General features: G+C 40.0%; 1 protein-coding gene across 1 annotated transcript in view; it reads left to right on the forward strand.

Annotated features, from left to right (window-relative positions):
- The first annotated feature begins 407 nt into the window (after positions 1-407).
- LOC113566377 (cerebellar degeneration-related protein 2-like) overlaps positions 408-24,899 on the forward strand; it is a 91,390-nt gene continuing 66,898 nt past the window's right edge. Inside the window, exons 1-2 of the mRNA XM_026991677.1 lie at positions 408-533; positions 17,125-17,195. Coding sequence (XP_026847478.1) covers positions 17,132-17,195 — 64 coding nt within the window. The 5' untranslated portion in view covers positions 408-533; positions 17,125-17,131. The remainder of the gene's footprint in view (positions 534-17,124; positions 17,196-24,899) is intronic.

Here is a 24,899-nt window from a genome sequence, read left to right on the forward strand (position 1 = left end):
TGCTTGCGAAAGATCTAATCCTGAAAATGCTATTGTCGTCATTCTTTGAAAAGAATTTGGCGCTATTTTTCCTCGAATATTAGTCTAACAGTTTTCTTTCCTGTATGTTCTTGTTTGATTCAGTTAACGCGCTGCGCGTCATGCAACATCGCCCCTTGGTCGGTTGGAGGAGGGCTGCGTTTTTGCCTGAGATGCGCGCGCAACAACCTTCTGCTGTCAGAAAAACATCGATTTTTGAGAATAAACATCGATGTCTGCTGTCTACACCCAAACATCGATGACTTCGATGTTAGCATCGTTGTTTCTCCAGCTCTAATCCAAATCATTTTCAGGAATGCCCTAACTTTGTTCTGAATAGTTGTATATTTTGACGTGTAGGATTAGGGCTTTCCAGAAGTAAGGGTTTTGTATGTCTGTGCTCGATTGCATTCAAAGCAAAATTAGTAAAGAATTAAACGAAAAAATTAAAATTAATATACGTGATGCAGATGTAAAATGTATACAACCAAATCGAGCTCCCACTAAACATAAAAGTATGTATGTATTTTATTGCTTAGTGATATCTGTCGATGTAACTATTTGACATGTTCCGAACAAACTTACATAAATAAGACTAAAAACAAAACAATTGGGATAATGGGAATTTTGACATTAACTACTCGTAGAGTAAGGTTAATTTAATTCGTTCTAATGTACGTACATATATATATATGTATGTACATATATGCATATGTGCATAATAGTAGTCTGAAAATCCCAAACACAAATCTAAGCGATTCTGTGCACGGACATCATGGCTCCGTAGACACAGAACTAGAGCAAAAAATAAAATCGACAAACTCTTAAAAAATTCTACTTTCTGTATCTCTTTTGATAATTTTTTAATTTCAAATTGTTGGTAATGACCCCAACAATTTGTAGAAAAGCTTGGGTCGATTTGTCTTAAGCCTGGCTTTCGTCTGAAGATTAGTGTATGTATTATCCCTAATGATTGATTGAGATGGATTTTCATCCCCACCGAGAATCATACATATGTACATACACATGTACATACAATACATATGGTGTACCATGTATTTGTTTTCATATGTATAGTGGCTCAGCTTAAATGAACCAGAGCACGTTTTACACTTCAAAGTGTTTTAACTTTTAAGTTATTTAATCTACCATTACAAATTAAATGTACAGTGGGTAACTTTAATATTCGGCATTTTTTTTTTCAACTTCAAACGCGAATAAAATGCATTAAACTACAAAAAAATAAAAAAATTTTAATGAGGGAATAAAGCTTGAAGTTTTACCTTTTCAGAGAGGTATATATCATAATGATTTTATTTTAAATGAAGATAGAAAATATAATTAAACAAAAAACGCCTCAAAATATGCGTTACATTAATATTCGGCATTACCTTATACCACTAAAAAATAACTACTTAATCTAGAAAAATAACTTAATTTAATATTTTGTGTGATAGCTAGGCGTTTTAGCATATTTTTTATTATATTTTTTGTATATTCATGACCAATTTTGGGCCACTCTTCTTGAAGCCGTTTCTTCAGCTCGGGTATGGACGATATTGGTGTCTTATGCACACGGCGGTCCAGCTCACTCCACAAATTTTCGATGGGGTTTAGATCAGGTGATTGGGGTGGCGTATCTATGACCTTTGGGCAGTTGTAAAGCAGCCAGGACCTTATCTTATGGGCCCTATGTTTCGGGTCATTGTCCTGATATAACTTGAATGTTTCGGAAATGCCCATTTTCTGCGCCGACTGCTTTAAATTTTCTCTCAAAATTTTTAGATATTGTTCCTGGTTCATTATCCCTTCAATAAAAACCAGATTCCCTACTCCTTTTGTCGAAATGCAGCCCCAAATCATAACGCTCCCACCGCCGTGTTTCACTGTTGGTCTTAGGTGTTCCTTATGCAGCTCCGTATTGGGTTTTCGCCAAACCATGGTCTTGCCATCACTGCTAAAAATGTTAAACTTGCTCTCGTCTAAGAATATAACATCATTCCACCAGTTTTGGTCCTTTTTGGAGTACTCCAGGGCAAACGTTTTCCTTTTTTTCCGGTTGCGCTCACAGAGTAAAGGCTTTTTTCGTGCAACTCGGCCGTTGTCCCCTTGTTTTTTAATGGTGCGTCGGATAGTTTGGGCTGAAACGGTCTTTCTGTGGTCGACAAATAATTCAGCTTTTAATTCCGGTTTGCTTAATTGATGCGATTCTTCCTTCATTTTTGAACCTGCGGACGATGTCACCGATCGTATTCAGCTTCATTTTCAGAATTTGGGCAGTTTCTTTGTAGGTCTTGCCCTCTAAATGCAACTGGAGCACAAGTTTTCGCTGCTCCAAGGATGAATTAATCCCTTTACGGCCCATTTTAATTTTAGGTGGAACAATTCGATTTAGCGGTGTGCTTGCTGATCATGAATGTAAGTCAAGTGTTTGTTTTTCGGGGAAACCAATTTTTTGTGCCATTTGGGGCTATTTGGAGTTGCCACAGGGTTTTATGATGCGATTTCCCAAAAATGCCGAATTTAAAGTGACGCAAATTTTGAGCTTTTTTTTTGTTTTATTATATTTTCTCTATTCATTTAAAATAAAATCATTATTATATATACCTCTCTGAAAAGGTAAAACTTCACGCTTTATTCCCTCATTAAAAGTATTGAAAAGTATTTAAATTTGAAAAAAAAAATTTTATTTCATTATGAAGATGGATATTACTACTACTAATTTCAAATCTAAAAACAAAAAAAACCCTCTTTGGCATATCCAGCTGCTGCTATACACCCCCAAACCATTACATTTCCACCGCCATGCCTCACTTCATTTCCGATGTAAACAAAAAAGAAAAGATTGGAGTTCGCAAAACTTCACTTAAATAAGCCAGATTCTTTTTGGGAGAATGTTATATTTAGTGAGGAGTCTAAATATAATATATTCGGACATAATGGACCATCCAAAGTATGGAGAAAGGATAATCAAGCCATGAAAGAGAAAGACCTCATCCCAACAGTGAAGCATGGCGGTGGAAATGTAATGGTTTGGGGGTGTATAGCAGCAGCTGGACCTGGGCCAATGGTGTTTATTGAGACCAAGATGGACAAACACATCTACAAGAAAATTTTGACTGACAATTCAATGGCGAGTGTCAAAAAATTTGGTCTTGAAGCCATGAATTTCTTGTTTCAACAAGACAATGACCCCAAAAATACCTCATTTTGGTTCAAGAATGGATGTTGTATCAGTGCAAGCAGTTAAAAACGCCGCCGCAGTCACCAGATCTGAACCCCATAGAGCATGTTTGGGATTTGCTAGAAAAAAAATTAGGAAACATAAAATTTCCTCCAAGGAAATCCTTAAAACGGCTCTGATGACGGAATGGGAGAAAATTAATCCAAATGAAACCAATCATCAACCAAGCTGTTATTCGGCCCCACCAAATATTGAAATCAGAAAAAATTGGGGACAATAAGTTTTTTTCGTACAAAATAAAAAGTGTCCGAATAATTGTTGTGCGTAAAAAAGTGGCCTTTTTGATACTTTTAATTTTTTTTTGGTATGCCAAAAAAGTTTTTTTTTTTGTTTTTAGATTTGAAATTAGTAGTAGTAATATCCATGTTCATAATGAAATAAAAATTCGTTTTCAAACTTAAATACTTTTCAAGTTATTTATAAAGAAAGTTGATATAGACGAGTGTCCGAATAAATGTTGTGCTGACTGTATCTCTGCGTACACTTAGAAAACGAACTACATATTCATGTTTAGTTGCGGATAACTTCTAATATAAGGCACTTTGGGCAACGATTTTTTTTTATAATATTCTTTGCTTATTTCTAAACCCATCTACATTTGTTTTTTATTCAATAAAACAAACTTAATAGGAAAAAAAAATCATTAAAAAAAACATAAGACAAATTTGACACCTCAAAAGTCTGCGTACACTCTAACAATTCTGCGACTAACACGACTAAAATTCTAAGTTGTTAATATTTTGTGGGTTCTTCCTATCGTTTTAAAACATCTGCCAGACGTCTAGGCTTTGAGTCAACCAGATTCCTGGTGTCCTCGGCAGTTATTTTGCCCCATTCCTCCAGGATAACTTCCTTCAGCATGTTTTTAGAGCTTATGGTGTGCTTACGAATCCTGCGATCGAGTAAATCCCATAGATATTCTATGGGATTCAGGTCTGGGGACTAAGGGGGCGATCGAAGCTCATTTTGTACATTGTAAAGCAAACAGAGCTTAACATTGTGGGCAGTAGCGTCGGATCATTGTCCTGTTGGCAGCAAAAGTCGTCTTCAAGCTGTAATTTTTGGGCACTCTGCTGAAGGATTTCTTTCAGAATTTGAATATATGCTTTGTGGTCCATTGTGGATTCTATAAAAACGAGATTTCCAACACCATTGGCCGCCATACAACCCCACACCATTACACCAGCACTTCCATGTTTTACAGTCGGTAGTAAATGGTCTTTGTCCATGGCTGTTCCGCATATTCACCAAAAAATTTCCTTGTCTTTTATGCCCTTGCTCTCATCTGACAAATTACCCTTTTCCAGAAGCTGGGAACCTTGGAAATGTGCTCATTGGCGAAATCCATACGCTATTGACCTTTCCTATTGACCCCAGATACATACGGCTTCCTGCGAGCATCTCGGCCATGATACCCCGCCTTTTTCCAAGTGTGTCGGACAGTTTCTTCAGATACAACTTTGGAGAAGCCTATATTCAAATTCTGAAAGAAATCCTTCAGCAGAGTGCCCAAAAATTACAGCTTGAAGACGAACCACCATCGAACCACAAAAACAGTACCACAGCTACCACAACTCAGACCTTAATTAGTAAATTTAAAAACTAAAATGAAATATATAATAAAATACAAATTTAAATATGAAATGAAATGAAGATTGATAACCTACTTCATGGGTACCCATTTTACGAGCTACTTCATCGGTACCCATTTCACTAGCTACTAGACGAGTACCCATATCACTAGTTCGGGGGTAAACGATGTGGTGTCGCTGGTCCCCATGTCGTAGGACATTGCGGGTAAAAATGGAAATGATGAAAAGCATTGTTAAGGGTTAGTAAAGAAAGTACCCCTGGTCTGTTAGGGAGTGGTGATATCACCACATCTGAACTAGTTCCCAGTACTGCTGGGAAGGAAGAGTTTTCGAACACAAACTATACATACACCCAGCAAAAAAAAAAACGAGGGGGAACACTGTGAGTTGCTGATGTGACCGCAACTCTAAATTTATACCTGATACATACTGTAGTCAGTATGGCTATATTGAGCAACAATGAGTGCGTGCAGGAGCAGGAGAGACACAAAACGTGTCTGAACATGTCGTCGGACGCTGCGTAGCCACTGAAAATTGATTTGTTCCTTTTGGCTATACAAATGATCCGATCTGATCCAGATCTGTTAGATATGGTAATTCTTTATTTTTACGTTGACATGCAATGACTTCATCTTACAAGAGGCGATGCAATTACTGCACCGTCAAGTGGCCCGTGTGACACCAGCAGAAGGCTGTTACGCGCGGATCCCAGGCAAAACGCAGCCCTCCTCCCGCCCAACCGACCGAGGGGCGCTGCCGCATGACGCGCGGCGCGTTAACCGAACCAGACGCGAACATGCAGGAAAGATAGCTGTTAGACCAAAATGCGAGGTAAATAAAAACTTAACACTACTAGGAGAACTAAGCATGCATTCAAAATCCAAAGTACCACTACAATTACTAATTATAAGAAAGATATTAGTATTAGTAATTTAATAAGAGGTAGGGAAATAATGATGGATATAATATGGTAGAGGGAATTACAATCCAAGCATAAGATCTTAAACGGTTCTTGCAAGAAATTTAGAGTTGCTGTCTATGTCAGCCCTGACCAAGTTGTGCACAAAAATCACACCAAGCATTTTTCTACGGTTAACTAAGGATGGGAGGTTTACTAATAGCAGTCTACTAGAGTAAGATGGGAGTCTCACACCCGCATCCCAGTTAAGGCCCCGCAGAGCAAAAAGTAATAAGTATTTCTGTACCTGGTGTTTGTACTGATACGTAGGATCCGCATTTTAAAATCGGACGAACTAGCTAGGTATAGAGAGTCTTTGTTATATAGGAGTCTTCAAGTTCCATTGACCACCTCTTTATAAGCCCAAGCACGCCCGTGTCCTTATTTACCATGGTAGAAATGTTTTCAGAAAACTTTAGCTTGGCGTCTAATATAACACCAGATGTTGCAAGTGCGAAGTTAAAACCTTCTCAAACATTTTAGGAATAGCGGATAACTTTGCTATGCCTCTATAATTTTTTGCGTCAGACTTGCTACCCTCTTCCAGATCAGGGAGAAGCAAGAAGAATCAATCAGAATTTATGATTGTGCGTTTTTAGTTTTCTCGTATTGTGGAGATAATGTTTTTTACCCCCGATCGGCCGACTAATTATTTCGAATTAAATAAAATAAAAAATTACGATATGTACTTTAAAAGTATTGAAAAGTATTTAAATTTGAAAAAAAAATTTTATTTCATTATGAACATGGATATTACTACTACTAATTTCAAATCTAAAAACAAAAAAAACCTTCTTTGGCATATCTAGCTGCTGCTATACACCCCCAAACCATTACATTTCCACCGCCATGCTTCACTTCATTTCCGATGTGAACAAAAAAGAAAAGATTGGAGTTCGCAAAACTTCACTTAAATAAGCCAGATTCTTTTTGGGAGAATGTTATATTTAGTGAGGAGTCTAAATATAATATATTCGGACATAATGGACCATCCAAAGTATGGAGAAAGGATAATCAAGCCATGAAAGAGAAAGACCTCATCCCAACAGTGAAGCATGGCGGTGGAAATGTAATGGTTTGGGGGTGTATAGCAGCAGCTGGACCTGGGCCAATGGTGTTTATTGAGACCAAGATGGACAAACACATCTACAAGAAAATTTTGACTGACAATTCAATGGCGAGTGTCAAAAAATTTGGTCTTGAAGCCATGAATTTCTTGTTTCAACAAGACAATGACCCCAAAAATACCTCATTTTGGTTCAAGAATGGATGTTGTATCAGTGCAAGCAGTTAAAAACGCCGCCGCAGTCACCAGATCTGAACCCCATAGAGCATGTTTGGGATTTGCTAGAAAAAAAATTAGGAAACATAAAATTTCCTCCAAGGAAATCCTTAAAACGGCTCTGATGACGGAATGGGAGAAAATTAATCCAAATGAAACCAATCATCAACCAAGCTGTTATTCGGCCCTAGCAAATATTGAAATCAGAAAAAATTGGGGACAATAAGTTTTTTTCGTACAAAATAAAAAGTGTCCGAATAATTGTTGTGCGTAAAAAAGTGGCCTTTTTGATACTTTTAATTTTTTTTTGGTATGCCAAAAAAGTTTTTTTTTTTGTTTTTAGATTTGAAATTAGTAGTAGTAATATCCATGTTCATAATGAAATAAAAATTCGTTTTCAAACTTAAATACTTTTCAAGTTATTTATAAAGAAAGTTGATATAGACGAGTGTCCGAATAAATGTTGTGCTGACTGTATCTCTGCGTACACTTAGAAAACGAACTACATATTCATGTTTAGTTGCGGATAACTTCTAATATAAGGCACTTTGGGCAACGATTTTTTTTTATAATATTCTTTGCTTATTTCTAAACCCATCTACATTTGTTTTTTATTCAATAAAACAAACTTAATAGGAAAAAAAAATCATTAAAAAAAACATAAGACAAATTTGACACCTCAAAAGTCTGCGTACACTCTAACAATTCTGCGACTAACACGACTAAAATTCTAAGTTGTTAATATTTTGTGGGTTCTTCCTATCGTTTTAAAACATCTGCCAGACGTCTAGGCATTGAGTCAACCAGATTCCTGGTGTCCTCGGCAGCTATTTTGCCCCATTCCTCCAGGATAACTTCCTTCAGCATGTTTTTAGAGCTTATGGTGTGCTTACGAATCCTGCGATCGAGTAAATCCCATAGATATTCTATGGGATTCAGGTCTGGGGACTAAGGAGGCGATCGAAGCTCATTTTGTACATTGTAAAGCAAACAGAGCTTAACATTGTGGGCAGTATGCGTCGGATCATTGTCCTGTTGGCAGCAAAAGTCGTCTTCAAGCTGTATTTTTTGGGCACTCTGCTGGAGGATTTCTTTCAGAATTTGAATATATGCTTTGTGGTCCAGTGTGGATTCTATAAAAACGAGATTTCCAACACCATTGGCCGCCATACAACCCCACACCATTACACCAGCACTTCCATGTTTTACAGTCGGTAGTAAATGGTCTTTGTCCATGGCTGTTCCGCATATTCACCAAAAAATTTCCTTGTCTTTTATGCCCTTGCTCTCATCTGACAAATGACCCTTTTCCAGAAGCTGGGAACCTTGGAAATGTGCTCATTGGCGAAATCCATACGCTATTGACCTTTCCTATTGACCCCAGATACATACGGCTTCCTGCGAGCATCTCGGCCATGATACCCCGCCTTTTCCAAGTGTGTCGGACAGTTTCTTCAGATACAACTTTGGAGAAGCCTATATTCAAATTCTGAAAGAAATCCTTCAGCAGAGTGCCCAAAAATTACAGCTTGAAGACGAACCACCATCGAACCACAAAAACAGTACCACAGCTACCACAACTCAGACCTTAATTAGTAAATTTAAAAACTAAAATGAAATATATAAAAAAATACAAATTTAAATATGAAATGAAATGAAGATTGATAACCTACTTCATGGGTACCCATTTTACGAGCTACTTCATCGGTACCCATTTCACTAGCTACTAGACGAGTACCCATATCACTAGTTCGGGGGTAAACGATGTGGTGTCGCTGGTCCCCATGTCGTAGGACATTGCGGGTAAAAATGGAAATGATGAAAAGCATTGTTAAGGGTTAGTAAAGAAAGTACCCCTGGTCTGTTAGGGAGTGGTGATATCACCACATCTGAACTAGTTCCCAGTACTGCTGGGAAGGAAGAGTTTTCGAACAGAAACTATACATACACCCAGCGACAGAAAAACGAGGGGGAACGCTGTGAGTTGCTGACGTGACCGCAACTCTAAATTTATACCTGATACATACTGTAGTCAGTATGGCTATATTGAGCAACAATGAGTGCGTGCAGGAGCAGGAGAGACACAAAACGTGTCTGAACATGTCGTCGGACGCTGCGTAGCCACTGAAAATTGATTTGTTCCTTTTGGCTATACAAATGATCCGATCTGATCCAGATCTGTTAGATATGGTAATTCTTTATTTTTACGTTGACATGCAATGAATTCATCTTACAAGAGGCGATGCAATTACTGCACCGTCAAGTGGCCCGTGTGACACCAGCAGAAGGCTGTTACGCGCGGATCCCAGGCAAAACGCAGCCCTCCTCCCGCCCAACCGACCGAGGGGCGCTGCCGCATGACGCGCGGCGCGTTAACCGAACCAGACGCGAACATGCCGGAAAGATAGCTGTTAGACCAAAATGCGAGGTAAATTAAAACTTAACACTACTAGGAGAACTAAGCATGCATTCAAAATCCAAAGTACCACTACAATTACTAATTACTAGAAAGGTGTGTAAGGATTAGTAATTTAATAAGAGGTAGGGAAATAATGATGGATATAATATGGTAGAGGGAATTATAATCCAAGCATAAGATCTTAAACGGTTCATGCAAGGAATAAGTCTAATGAGTCTAATGTGAATCGTGAAGTTTATGCGGCTCAACAGGTCAGGGCTGTCTATGTCAGCCCTGACCAAGTTGTGCACAAAAATCACACCAAGCATTTTTCTACGGTTAACTAAGGATGGGAGGTTTACTAATAGCAGTCTACTAGAGTAAGATGGGAGTCTCAAACCCGCATCCCAGTTAAGGCCCCGCAGAGCAAAAAGTAATAAGTATTTCTTTATTGTTTCTATACGGTCCTGGTGTACTTTGTACTGAGGGCACAATACGTAGGAGCCGTATTCTAAAATCGGGCGAACTAGCGAGGTATAGAGAGTCTTTGTCAAATTCCAAATTCCTTTGACCACTTCTTAATAAACCCAAAACGCCCTAGCTAGGTATAGAGAGTCTTTGTTATATAGGAGTCTTCAAGTTCCATTGACCACCTCTTTATAAACCCAAGCACGCCCGTGTCCTTATTTACCATGGTAGAAATGTTTTCAGAAAACTTTAGCTTGGCGTCTAATATAACACCAGATGTTGCAAGTGCGAAGTTAAAACCATCTCAAACATTTTAGGAATAGCGGATAACTTTGCTATGCCTCTATAATTTTTTGCGTCAGACTTGCTACCCTCTTCCAGATCAGGGAGAAGCAAGAAGAATCAATCAGAATTAATGATTGTGCGTTTTTAGTTTTCTCGTATTGTGGAGATAATGTTTTTTACCCCCGATCGGCCGACTAATTATTTCGAATTAAATAAAATAAAAAATTACGATATGTACTTTAATGCGTGAAATTTTAAAATACACTTGCGCAGGTTCGATATCACAGGAGTGTGGATACAAAATTTGGTTGCTCTAGCTCTTATAGTCTCTGAGCACTAGGCGCTCATAGGGACGGACAGGCAGACATGGCTCAATCGACTCGACTATTAATGCTGATCAAGAATATATATACTTTATGGGGTCGTAAACGCTTCCTTCTGGACGTTACACACATCCATTTTCACCACAAATCTAATATACGCCTATACTCATTTTAAGTATCGGGTATAAAATTCATTCTTCCTTTTGGTTCATTTCCTAATAAATTTAATGATAGAGAACCACGATTCTGTCTAAGTACATAGCGCCATTGATACATAGAGTGTAATAATGAAGCGGTAGTTACGTTAGGGGCCATGCCAGTGATCTCGTACAGCTATGATCACTATGAGCAACGGGCCTCCGATCCTTAGCTGCTGTTGATCTGGTAGCAGCAATGCATAGTAATGCTCGGCTCCGATTAGCATGTCGATTTTGCCTGGACTGGATCTGCCAGTGAGATATCGCTTGGTACGTTTGAGCTCTCTGAATCAAGTTCCTGAGCTGGTTGATCAGCTATTATCTGTGGTAATACGAAAGCTTCAATTCTTTGCGTAAAACCATTGTGATTTCATGAGCACATTTACTCGTGCTCTGCTGGTCTTTGATTGACCTCCAATTCCTCCGATCCGTAATGTTGTGTCTTTGTAACGTTGGCTTCTTTTGCTGTGGCCAGTAGATTGTAACTATTGTTACTTGCTGCACCAACCGTCGATGCTCGTCGGTAGCTGCGCCCGATGCTTTTCCAGATGTAATATCGTGTTGTGCCTTATGTCGCACTTGAAGCAGTTTCGACCTGGGCTAGCGTTTGTCTTGTGTTTCGTTCTAAAAAAATTAACGCACATTTTTTGTTTTTGTACCCAATTTAGTCGTTCCTATGGAGATTTCGAACAAAATTCTTCGCATCCGTAGAGCCAATGGCTTGCCTTCTTTCAGAATGTGCATAAAGGTGCTCGTGCTCTCCTTGATCCTGGTGGCTTCTTACTGGTTCCTAGAACTCGAATTCTTTTCTCTAAGAACTGAAGCATCGTGTCCAAGGCCTGAATGTCCTTTGAGCTTCCCAATGATTGCTCATACAAGGCCTTATTTGTAACATACAGTTTGTTTCTGATAATGGCAATCAATATTGGATCCCATGTCGTAACGTTTTTCTTACATGTTGAACGTAAGTCTTCACTGTCTATGTCAGCCCTGATCAAGTTGTGCACAAAAATCACACCAAGCCTATTTCTATGGTTAACTAAGGATGGGAAGTTTGCTAATAGCAGTCTACTAGAGTAAGATGGGAGTCTCACACCCGCATCCCAGTTAAGGCCCCGCAGAGCAAAAAGTAATAAGTATTTCTTTACTGTTTCTATACGGTCCTGGTGTACTTTGTACTGAGGGCACAATACGTAGGAGCCGTATTCTAAAATCGGACGAACTAGCGAGGTATAGAGAGTCTTTCTCAAATTCCAAATTCCTTTGACCACCTCTCAATAAACCCAAAACGCCCATGGCCTGTATTACCATGGTTGAATTTGGCTCAGAATACTTTAGCTTGTGGTGTAATATTCTCTCAAGAGCATCACCACATAGGGTATAGGGAGCCAACAAGGGGCTAAAACGCATTAAGGTATAACAAGTAAAAAGTTTTTCTGTACTGATTCTATACGGTCCTGGTGTACTTTGTACTGAGGGCACCATACACAGGAGCCGTATTCTAAGATCGGACGAACAAGCGAGGTATAGAGAGTCTTTGTTATATAGGGGTCGTCAAATTCCTTTGACCACCTCTTTATAAACCCAAGCACGCCCATGGCCTTATTTACCATGGTAGAAATGTGTTCGGAAAACTTTAACTTGGGGTCTAACATAACACCCAGATCATCCACCAGGGTAATTCTCTCAAGAGAACCACCAAATAGGGTGTAGGGAGCCAACAAAGGGCTAGAACGATGAAATGTCATAACTTTGCATTTCGCAGCATTAAGCTGTAACAAGTTTGCACAACACCATGACTGAAAGCTATTGAGATCGGATTGCAAGCGAGAATGAAATGAAATGTCCTTGTACTGGACACAGAGTTTAACATCATAAAAATACATAAGTACTCGAGAGTATGTTAATACTGAAGGCAAGTCATTAATAAAGAGTGTGAAGAGTGTGAAGGGGCCTAGATGGCTGCCCTGTGGTACTCCCGAAGAAACCTTTATTGGTAAAGAGAGGGAGTTTTTGAAGAGGACTCTTTGAGACCAAAAACAAAGATAGCTAGAAATCCATCTCAGGAGGTTGGGCGGAAACCTTAAAAGGTCAAGTTTATGTGCTAAAAGGGAATGGTTTACAGAGTCGAATGCTTTACTAAAGTCGGTGTAAATAACATCCGTCTGTAAGTTACCTTGAAAGCATTTAATAATGAAAGAGGTAAACTCTAACAAGTTCGTGCTGGTTGATCGCCGCCTTATAAATCCATGCTGAGTGGGAGATATAAGTGACTTGCAAAGATGTTGCAAGTGTGGAGTTAATACCTTCTCAAACATTTTGGGAATAGCGGATAACTTTGCTATACCTCTATAATTTTTTGCATCAGACTTGCTACCTTTTTTATGGAGAGGAATTATAAACGATTCCTTCCAGATCGGGGGGAAGCAAGAATAATCAATGGACAGGGTGAATAATTTAAGCAGGGTCCACACAGTGCCTCGGCGCAGTACCTGAGTGCACAACCTGGATCCCCGTCTGGACAAAAAGATCGACAATTCCCTGATCATTATTTGCCGACGCATTACGAATTGAAAACGAGGATGTGTGTGCGGACGTTCTACGCTTACTGTTTATGAAGCAGTAAAACTTTTTAGCGTCCTGAGAAAACTTATCTTGCATCGAGATAGGTAGTTCTTATAGCATTGAGCATTAAAAACTGAAAAGTTTGACCGAGCTATTACATAGCGGGAGTGAGAAGTTTGAGCACCAACTTCTTGAAATTTTTTATGTCTTGATTTTAAGTATTTAAGACTGGATAGCTCTTTGGTAAACCAAGGGGGCTTGCCAGGTCTAACCGGACAAGAAAGCGGGACACAAGAATACAAAAAATGTGCCAAGAGCATTGTAAAAAATGTTTGTGCCTTGTATGACATCAGTGCACAAGTACAAAGCGGACCAATCACAATCCGTAATGACGCTATTAAGCTTCTCAATCTCAGAAGAAGCGGACATGTTCAGGTAGCCTATTCGACCGATCCAATACAGTTGGTCCTATATCTAGCGACACTTCGAAAGTAGGATGGTAGGCGTCTTCAGGTATAGTGAGCGGAAGGGCTCGGGTTAACAACACCATGGTCAGATCCGGTACAAAGCATATATCAAGCAATCGACCCAAGGAATTTTTCACATGGTTGACTTGAGACAGGGACAGGTCCAGCAAGCCATCAACAAAGTCATGTCGTAACATGATTGTAATGTAATTTTATGCGTACTCACTTCAACAACAGAAAAACGACAAGCCGACGCCGAAAAATAAAAAGTTAAAGGCAAAAGGCATGCAGCCTCGGAATAGAATAGATTTACAGATTGTAGACTGGTTAGGAAGTTTATTAAAGTTTATTTACGAAAGCACCGGTTGTTTGTGCAAAACAAAAGGAAAAAAAGCGGATCGCAAAAAAAAACAACTTGATTGATTTTACTGTTACAAGAAGAGTGTAGAGCACTTAACAGATCTATCATCAGACCATTCGCCAATCCTACTTCACTTTTATGACCATACACACTTTCTAACTTCTAGCAAAACAGGCTCAAATACAAAACGAGGGGGAACGTTGGGAGTTACTGCAAGAGACCGCAACTCTACATTTATACCCGATACTTAGACAGTATGGCTCTACTCCGGCAGCCGCCGCTAATATTAAAAGACACGACAAAGAGTGCGTGCGAGAGAGACAGAAAATCAGTCTGAGCGTGACGTCGGGCGCTGCGTAGCCACTGCAAATTGATTCGTTCCTTTTGGCTATAAAAATGATCCGATCTGATCCAGATTCATTATCTATGATTCTGCGTTTTTAGTTTTCTCGAATCTGCAATATTGTGGATGCAACAGATTTTCGTCCTTTGTGGGGGCGGAAGGGGGTGGGGCGAAAGTTTGAGATATACCTTTTATAGTGAGATCTAACAGGAGTGGGGATACCAAATTTGGTTCCTCTAGCCTTAATAGTCTGTGAGATTTGTGGATGCTACAGATTTTCTTCCTTTGCGTGGGCGGAAGGGGGTGTGGCGCAATTTTGACACAAAACGGTAAAGGTCCGATATCACAGGAGTGTGGATACCAAATTTGGTTGCTCTGGCTTTTATAGGTTCTGAGATCCTTGAACTCATATTTTGCAATTGGCAAAACCGACCAAGAAACCTGTGTGTTAGAGAGAGTCAGAGGGAGAAATAATGAAATTGTTTTCTTGATTCTGGCTATAATAATTATACGATCTGATTCAGATTTTGCACTCTGGAAGATATAGTCATCTTCTACTATTCTGAGTTTTCTTTTCTTTCGTATCTTCAAAATTGTGGATGCCACAGATTTTCGCCATTTGTGGGGGCGGAAGTGGGCAGGGCAAAGTTTTGAAATATTCTTGTAACATATTCTTGACATATCACAGAAGTCCGGATATAAAATGTCGTTGCTCTAGCTCTTATAGTCTTTGAGCACTAGGCGCTCATAGGAACGGACAGACGAACAGACAGACATGGCTCAATCGACTCGGCTGTTGATGCTGATCAAGAGTATATACATATCATTGCATACATATCATAGTCTTAATTCTTGCACTTCGTTTATCCCCTGCTTCCTTCCTGCTTATGAACTATTTGATTACAGTTTTACAATATTGTATGGTGTACGAGGGTTGCTATTTATATTTCGGGAATGGGCAATACTAAAGCCAATACGTAAAATCTGGCAACGACATAATAAACTTTGTCATTTTTTTTAGCATATATGTACGTACAACGTTTTTATGTACAATTGGTTTTTGTTTTGTTCACGATCAGTTAAAAAAATCAATTTGGCAAAAAAATGGAAATCTCTCGAGAGGGTTTTCGTTGGATTATTTTTCACAACTTTGACGTAAATTATCCCAACAAGAATGTGTTGATGAACTTAGTTCTTTGTATGGCGCGAAAGCACCATTAAAAACGACAGATTATCCCTGGTTTGCAGAATTTTATCGTAGTCGTAGGCCATGACGAATCCCGTTAAGGTCGTCCAAAATCAGCTGTTATGCCACAAAACATCGATGGTGTGCGTGAACTGATCGAACAAGATCGACACGTGACATATCGTGAGATAGAGGCAGAATTGCACATTAGTTCCATTTAATACGTTCCATTTTGCATGAACACTTAGTTGTAAAAAAGGTTTTGTTCTTGCTGGATACTCCATAACTTATCAATCTCTCAAAAAAAGGCTCGCGTCGATTGGAGTAAGGAAATGCTTAAAAAGTTCGACCGAGGTGCTTCAAAAGATGTTTATAAAATCGTGACAGGTGATGAATGATGGATATATGCGTATGAGCCGGAAACTAAACAGCAATCGACCGTGTGGGTGTTTCAAGATGAGCAAAATCCAACAAAAGTTGTTCGAGCACGAAGCACTCCGAAGCAAATGGTCGCCTGTTTCTTCGGGAGAATGGGTCATGTGGCTACTGTTCCGCTAGAGAAACGTAGGACTGTCAATTCTGAGTGGTACACGACCATTTGTTTGCCGGAGGTCTTCGGAGAAATTCGCAAAACCAACTGCCGAGCACGAATCATTCTCCATCATGACAATGCGAGCTCGCACACATCTCGACAAACAGGTGAATTTTTAAGCAGTCAAAACGTCGAATTGATGACTCATCCTCCCTACAGTACTGACTTGGCACCCAATGACTTCTTTTTATATTGGACGTTGACATGCAATGACTGCATCTTTCAAGGGGCGATGCAGTTACTGCACCGTCAAGTGGCCCGTGTGACACCAGCAGAAGGCTGTTACGCGCGGATCCCAGGCAAAACGCAGCCCTCCTCCCGCCCAACCGACCGAGGGGCGCTGCCGCATGACGCGCGGTGCGTAGCCGAACCAAACGCGAACATGCAAGAAAGATAGATATTAGACTAACATTCGAGGAAAATTAGCACTAAACTCACTAAGAAACTAAGCATGCAATCAAAATACAAATACCACTACAGTTACTAATTAATCGAAAGGTGTGTAAGGATTAATAATTTAATAAGAGGAAGAGAATTAGTATTGGATATAATATGGTAGAGGGAATTATAATCCGAGCATAAGACCCTAAACGGTTCATGCAAGGAATAATTCGATCTACAAAGTGGAAGGAACAACGGTATAAAATTTCTAGTCAGTCTAACAGGAATCGTGAAGTTTATGCGGCTCAACAGATCAGGGCTGTCTATGTCAACAACAAAGGTTAATTTGCAGTGCTCTCACTATCGTCCATCTAGTTCTAGGAGCACCTCCGCCACCAGCTAAAGACAAATTATACATAAAAACAACAACACAATGCAATACCTATAAATTCTTTCTTTTACAGACGTAAAATGGATGAAACTAATCGCGATGCGTCCCAGTGTGGACGAGGTGTGTCGCAGTTTATGCTTGATGGTAAGTAGTTTGGACTCAGTCAGAGTTTCCTGTTTTTAAATATTTTTGTATAGATAATCAGGCAGGCTGCGTTTTTCATTTACTTTTTCGGATTACGTTTTAAGCCAAAACGTTTCGTTTTAAGGTTTCACATATTTTTGCTGTTTGCAAACGAAAATTGTGTTTGTCCTGGCCAATTTTTTCCGAGCCAAATTTGAGGTTAAAATACAATTTTTATAAAGGAAGCAAAAGTTAAATTACCCCGATATAGGTGTCAAGTTTATGTTAATGCATCAAAAAGTAATCTATTTTTTTCTTTTTGGAATTTAGGTTCCTTTCGTTGTATAAAAAGCCGTTTACTTTTCATTTCGTCAAGGAAAATGTTTTCGTTTTGAAAACGAATAAATCTTGCGGAATGTGAAAACTGGAGTCCCAATTTATGTGTATTGAAAAGTTAATTGGAAAACTTTTGTGAATGTTAAAAACGGAGATTGCAGATTGGATGGTTTGGGGATTCGGCGAGGACCCCTTCGTGGTGGCACGAGGGTAGGGGCAGAGTGGGACGATGTTGGTGGCTAGGCTATTTGATATGAACTTACGCAGTTGATGTCACTTGAGTACCTAGTCTGACTGGGTTTGACTCGCATAGCTCGAAATATTTGGCGGGCGTCCTCGCACGCCGGGGTTTCTGCAGGCTTTCTTCGCGCCAGTGTCATCTTTCCGTGGTGGATGGACTCGGGCGGCGAACCTGAGAAGCCGCGTGACCGACCGTTTGGTTCGCGGTAGGGGAAGTCCGCGTTACCTGGTGTGTTTGGTCTGCGTTTGTGGAGTCGTCATATGTCGATATGGCTATATGGCTTAGGGCTAAGAAAAAGTATGGGATGTCTGATGTAACATATTTAATAAATCTTATCTTTTAACGTATCGCTATAGGAGTTGTAACGAACCCTTTTAGGTTTACACGTTACACGGTGAAAGAAAAAAAGTAGAACATATATGTACATATGTGTCCAGCCGACTGGGGCCCGGAGGAGCCACTGGAGATGGGCAAGTGACGAATTCGTACTTATCTTGGATTGGGTTGGAAAGATTCACTGATGCTGGCTGGGGTGAACTTCTTCTTTTGATTAGGCGAAGATCCGGCTCGAAGGACCAATGTTTTTAGGGAGCGGATCGGGTCGCTGATACCCGGTGACAAATGTGCAAAAGAATCAAAGGCGAAGACGTGTAGTTCCAATAAAGGTGTTCCAGTGTGTTTTCGTATATTTCTGTCAGTATGTATAAGGTGCGAATATGCACGACGTAATTAAAACTTTGCTTAAGCGTTGCGCTGAGGTAGACGCCGTGTGGATCGTGGATCTTCCGAGAAGAAGAACAAGAAAAATTTATTTGCAATTATTTTTGCTTGTTTTTATATACTATTCTTAAAATCATATCATTAACGCACGTAAAATTAATAATATTCATTGACGTTCTTGGGTTCATGCCAAGTGAGGTACAAATAGGAAATTATAGCATAGCAAAAACAGACTGCTACGTGTTGCCGTCTCGCTTCTCCCCACGCTGGAGAAGGAACACTTGATGTCGACTCCAATATGCTGCCGTCTCGTTTTAATTCACCAATATATATGCAGAGGACTTTTTGCTTAATTTCATTTGATCAAGTACACGGTCTGGCAACGTACTGAGTGACACAGAACAAAAAAAAAAACGGTTGCTCTCCGAGCTCAAACGAGCTCGTTAAAGAGCCGATGCAAACGGTTGCTCTCTATAAGTCTTTTCTCAAAGTGTGAGTAAAAGACACTTATTTGCTGACATCGAGAAACGGTTTTTTGCGAGCTATGAATGAAAAATATGGATAAAAAAATTTGTGAAACCGGGAGCGCTTTAAAACGAAACATTTTGGTTGAAGACGTAATCCTCAAAAGTAAGTGAAACCCGGAGCCTGGCTGATTGACAATGGAAGGGAATATTTGTCTAACGAAATGCGTGAATTTTGTTCTGAAAAAGGTATCAGCTATCATTTGACTATTCCTCACAGTCCACAGCTAAATGGTATTTCTGAACGAATGATCAGAACAATTACAGAAAAGGCTTGTTCCATGGTAAATGAGCTAAAATGAAAACAAGTTTTTGGTGCGAAGCAATTTTACCTGCAACATAATTAATAAATAGATGCCCAACTCTAGAGTTAAAAGATGCTAAAAAAAACACCATTTAAATTGTGACATAGTAAAAAGCCTGTTTTTAAGTATTTTACAATATTTGGCTCAACGGTATACGTTGTTAATAATGAAAGAAAACAAAATGTCAATTTCGATGAAAAATCGATTAAATGTATACTTGTTGCATATGAACAAAATGGTTTAAAACTGTGGAATCAAGGAAGTTAATGGCAGCTAGAGATGTTGCGGCGGACGAAAAAAATATGTTAAATTCAAGATCTGTAGAAGATTGTGCTATACAGCCCGAAGACTCAATTTTCCAAAATGATAGACTGGAACAGTTAGACGATCCTTTTTTTGGATAATGAAAACCAAAAAAGGGAAGTCGATTTTCAAGTTGCACACACTGAAAATATAGAGTCTTGCTTTCCATTACCATAAATGGAAAATTTTGAAACTGTTAATGACAGTTCAAAAACAATATACAGACTTGTGAAAATTTAAAATAGTTACTGGTGAGACTGAAGAAATCAGACGAAGTAAAAGATTAAAAGACAATCCTAACATATATTATAGATTATTACAAAAATGTCTAATGCATTCTTATACTTACTTTAATAATATTCCAAATTGTTTTGAAGAAATAAAAAATGGGGATAATAACATTAATTGGGAAAAGGTAATTCAAGATGAGTTAGGTTCCCATTCTCAAAATAAAACATGGTCTTTGGTAGAAAGCCCTTAAAACAAAAATACAATCGATTATAAATGGGTGTTTACTATGAAACAAGATATACAGCCAGGCTCCGTTTTTCACATTCACAAAAGTTTTCCGATTTACTTTTGAAATCACATAAATTGGGGCTCTCTTTTTCCCATTCCGCAAGATTTCATCGTTTTCAAAACGAAAACATTTTCGTTGACGAAATGAAAAGTAAACGGCTTTTTATACAACAAAACGAACCTTAATTGCAAAAGGAAAAAAATAGATGACTTATTGATGCATTAACATAAACTTGATACCTATATCAGGGTAATTTAACTTGTGCTTTCTTTATAAATAATTTTATTTTAACCCAACCTAAAATTTGGCTCGGAAAAAACTGGCCACAGCAACAACAAATTTCGTTTTGGTGTAAGCAGCTGATGCATTCCGATTTGGTTATCGGAACGTTGGCAATTAATAAATTTTTGCGTATAACAGCACAAATGTGCATGTAACAGCTCAGACTGTGCTTGTAACATGCGCTTAACAGATCATCTGGGTGAGCACAGCTGTTTCCCGCCCAATATAATTCGGACTTCAAAATGTAACATATCGATAAAAAAAAATATGTGAAAAATGGAACACCTTAAAACGAAAACGAAACGTTTTGGCTGAAAACGTAATCCGCAAAAGTAAATGAAAAACGGAGCCTGCCTGATAATCGAAAATTTAGTTCGATATAAAGCAGGACTTGTAGCTCGTGCCTTCACGCAAGAACATCTGACGGATTGTTAAAAAACATTTCACCAGTTGCACGTACTTTTAGTTTTCAAGATATTCTGGTATTAGCAAATCAATACGATTTGAAAATTCATCATATGGATGTCATGACAACATTACTTTATGTTAATCTTAAAGAGGACATTTATATAAAGATTCCTTAAGGATTGACACATGATGAGGGTAAAGTATGCAAACTAAATAAAGCTAAAACACGCAGCTTGGTGCTGGTGATTTAAAAAAATTCCAAATTTTATTGGCATAACAATAGATAGACATGGGGATCAATTAGAAATCACTCAATTTATATAAAAAATGGTTTAAGAAAATTTACTAAGATATCTAAAAGGCACATTTAATTTAAAATTAACTTTTACAAATCATGTGAATTCTGAAAATATTATTTTTGGTCTTTATTCCGATTCTGATTGGGCGGAAAATGAAGCAGACAGAGGAAATACAAAAGGATACTTATTTAAAATTGTTTGCCTTTTTTACTGCAGTACCGTTAAACAAAAATCAGTAGCTTTATCTACTAAAGCGGAATACATGGCGTTATTCGAAAGTGTTAGAGAAGCCTTATGGTTAAAATCCAATCACTATATTTGAAGACAAACAGGGTTGCATAAGTATAGCGAATAATTCAAGCTCCTACAAGAGAACTAAGCACACATGTACATATGTAGATATTTAATATTGCTTCACTGAAGGATAAATTAAAAAGAAACTAATCTCTGTCAAGTATATTTCCACATATGAGAAATTGGCCTGATTTTTTGAAGAAACCGCTGTCCAAATTGGTTTGATAACTGCATTGTACAAAAGTACTTTATAGTCCAGTTTTAGTGGCGACGATGTAGATTTCTAGCTTTAAATTTCAGTAGATTTCTTTTAGCTTCGATATGTTTACGCCAAGGGAGCCGTCTATCAAAATGGACACCAAGCTATGTTACTTCGGTGGTTTATAAAATGTTGATGTTATTCAGAGACACTGGTGGGCACATTTTTATACCCGATACTCAAAATGAGTATTGGGGTATATTAGATTTGTGGTAAAAGTGGATGTGTGTAACGTCCAGAAGGAACCCTTTCCGACCCCATAAAGTATATATATTGTTGATCAGCATCAATAGCCGAGTCGATTGAGCCATGTCTGTCTGTCCGTCTGTCCGTCCGTCCGTCCGTCTGTCCGTTCCCTTCAGCGCCTAGTGCTCAAAGACTATAAGAACTAGAGCAACGATGTTTTGGATCCAGACTACTGTGATATGTCACTGCTACAAAAATATTTCAAAACTTCGCCCCGCCCACTTCCGCCCCCACAAAGGACGAAATTCTGTGGCATCCACATTTTTAAAGATACGATAAAACCAAAAACGCAGAATCGTAGAGGAAGACTATATGTTCTAGAGCGTAAAATCTCAACCAGATCGTATAATTATTATAGCCAGAATCAAGAAAACAATTTCATTTTTTCTCGCTCTGTCTCTCTCTAACACACAGGTTTCATGGTCGGTTTTGCCAATTGCAAAATATGAGTTCAAGGATCTCAGAACCTATAAGAGCCAGAGTAACCAAATTTGGTATCCATACTCCTGTGATATCGGACCTTGACCGTTTCGTGTCCAAATTTCGCCACACCCCCTTCCGCCCCCGCAAAGGACGAAAATCTGGGGCATCCACAATATTGCACATTCGAGAAAACTAAAAACGCAGAATCATAGATAATGATCATATCTATCAGGTTGCTGAATTTGGATCAGATCATTTTTATAGCCAAAGGGAACAAATCAATTTGCACTGGCTACGCAGCGCCCGACGTCACGCTCAGACTGATTTTCTGTCTCTCTCGCACGCACTCTTTGTCGTGTCGTTCAATATTAGCAGCGTCTGCCGGAGGAGAGCCATACTGACTAAGTATCGGGTATAAATGTAGAGTTGCGGTCTCCGCAGCAACTCACAACGTTCCCCCTCGTTTTGTTTAGGGTAACGGTGACATATTTCGCACTTTTGCTCGTTTACATGCATGCATCAGTCTGCTAGCCATTTTATTTAAGGCCACGAGATGAGTTGATAAGTGTTGCTCTTGTAAGGCACTTTGAGCGAGTTGTTGTAAGACTGTTTGTCGGTATATCTGCTGTGTAGATGATATACAGTGTCGGTCCAAGCACGCTAGCCTGTACTTGTGCACTGATGTCATACAAGGCACAAACACTTTTTACAATGCTCTTGGCACATTTTTTGATTCTTGTGTCTCGCTTTCTTGTCCGATTAGATCTGGACAGCCCGCTTGGTTTACCAAAGAGCTATCCAGTCTAAAAAACTTAAAATCAAGATTTTATAAAAAATTTCAAGAAGTGGGCTCTCCTATTTCTCACTCTCGTTATGTAATAGCTCGGTCAAACTTTTCAGTTCTTAATGCTCTGTAAGGAAGTTCTCAGGCCGAGGTACAGCTTCTCAGTCTGTCCAGGGCCCGGTCCCTCCCCACAGCAAAATTTATTGTGTGAGGACCTAAGGGGAGAGCCGTTCGCAGCGAAAGCGCACCCGTTGGGTGGATCGAGGCGCGGGTGAACCCGTGCTTGGGGAGCTGCCGAGACGTGCGTTGGGGGTCATGCGTGGCGTGAGGAGGGGGTTTGGGTCAGGGGTCGGAAGGGTAGGGGAGAGGGGAGCCCAGCTTAGCAGATGCCGCATGATCCACGACTCACATCTGCGTCGCCGGGTCCCCAGGGCGAGGGTGTAGGAGAGGGAACCCAGCTTTGCGGATGCCGCGTGAATCCACGACTCACATCCAGCATCGCCGGGTCCCCCAGGGCGAGGGTGTAGGAGAGGGAACCCAGCTTTGCGGATGCCGCGTGAATCCACGACTCACATCCAGCATCGCCGGGTCCCCAGGGGACACAGGTATGGGAAAGGGAAGCCCAGCTTGGTGGATGCCGCATGATCCACGACTCACATCCCCTTCGCCGGGCCCCAGGGAATAGGGAAGAGAGGGGGTGGGGCTGAGGGACTCCTACGGGCGAAAGTTCTGAAACCGGTGGGTTGAGGTGGGTGTCTTTATTGTGGGGGGAATAAATGACAAAAATTTACAACATTTTTGGGAAACTTCTGGTTCTGTGCGTACACCCTGCCTACTGCACCGATCTATCCCCCCCAGAGCTCACATACGTGAGGTGGCTCACCCTTGCTTTCCCTTCCTTGGGTCCGGCGGCCGGTCTTCGTCACGTCGGTGGCTTCCTTTGCACACCGCGGTCACAGCTGGTTTTTATTCACTGCGTGCGGCTTATTGCGTACACGGCGCGGTCACGGCTAATTTTCAAATCTATTTTGGCTTCCGCCGCAAAACCGGTCTGTCTCAGCCCTCGGAGATCACTCTCGAGCTTGGCTCGCGCTGGACCGTGCCAGGCCTCGGCTTTTCTTTTCGCAGCTTCTCTGCCGCTTCGCCGCCTTCGGCTCCCGGCCTCGGCTGCGTGGGTGTATGGCCGATCGGCGGCTTCTCTGCCGCTTCGCTCTCTTTCATCTGCGTATAGCCGTTCTCTTCTTTGCGTTGGCTGCGTGGGCGTAAGAGCGATCGGCGAGTCTCTTCGTTTCCTTCTCTTCCATGTCGGCTCTCTTTGCTGCGTGGCCGTAGTAGGCGTCTCTCTTTCGTGTTGTCTCTTCGCTGCTAATAAGCAAAACGCCTCACTATTTTGGGGTTTTCTTAGCCTATTTCTTATTTTAATTGGGGAAACTAAGGATTCATTGTTCGTTGTCTAAGTAATACTAATTATAATAGAAGTAATAAGAATCGGATAAACAGTGATAATGAAATAATGAAATTAGATAACAAGCCGTCGGGGCGGTCCCTCCAGGGGATGGTGTCGTGATCAGTGTTGTGGAGGCTTATGCCTTCACAGCTCAATGATATAAGAACTACCTATCTCGATGCAAGATAAGTTTTCTCAGGACCCTAAAAAGTTTTACTGCTTCATAAACAGTAAGCGTAGAACGTCCGCATACACATCCTCGTTTTCAATTCGTAATGCGTCGGCAAATAATGATCAGGGAATTGTCGATCTTTTTGCCCAATTTTTCCAGACG

Source organism: Drosophila persimilis, unplaced genomic scaffold, assembly GCF_003286085.1.
Source record: "Drosophila persimilis strain 14011-0111.01,24,50 unplaced genomic scaffold, DperRS2 tig00000677-arrow-arrow-pilon, whole genome shotgun sequence".
NCBI lineage: Eukaryota > Metazoa > Arthropoda > Insecta > Diptera > Drosophilidae > Drosophila > Drosophila persimilis.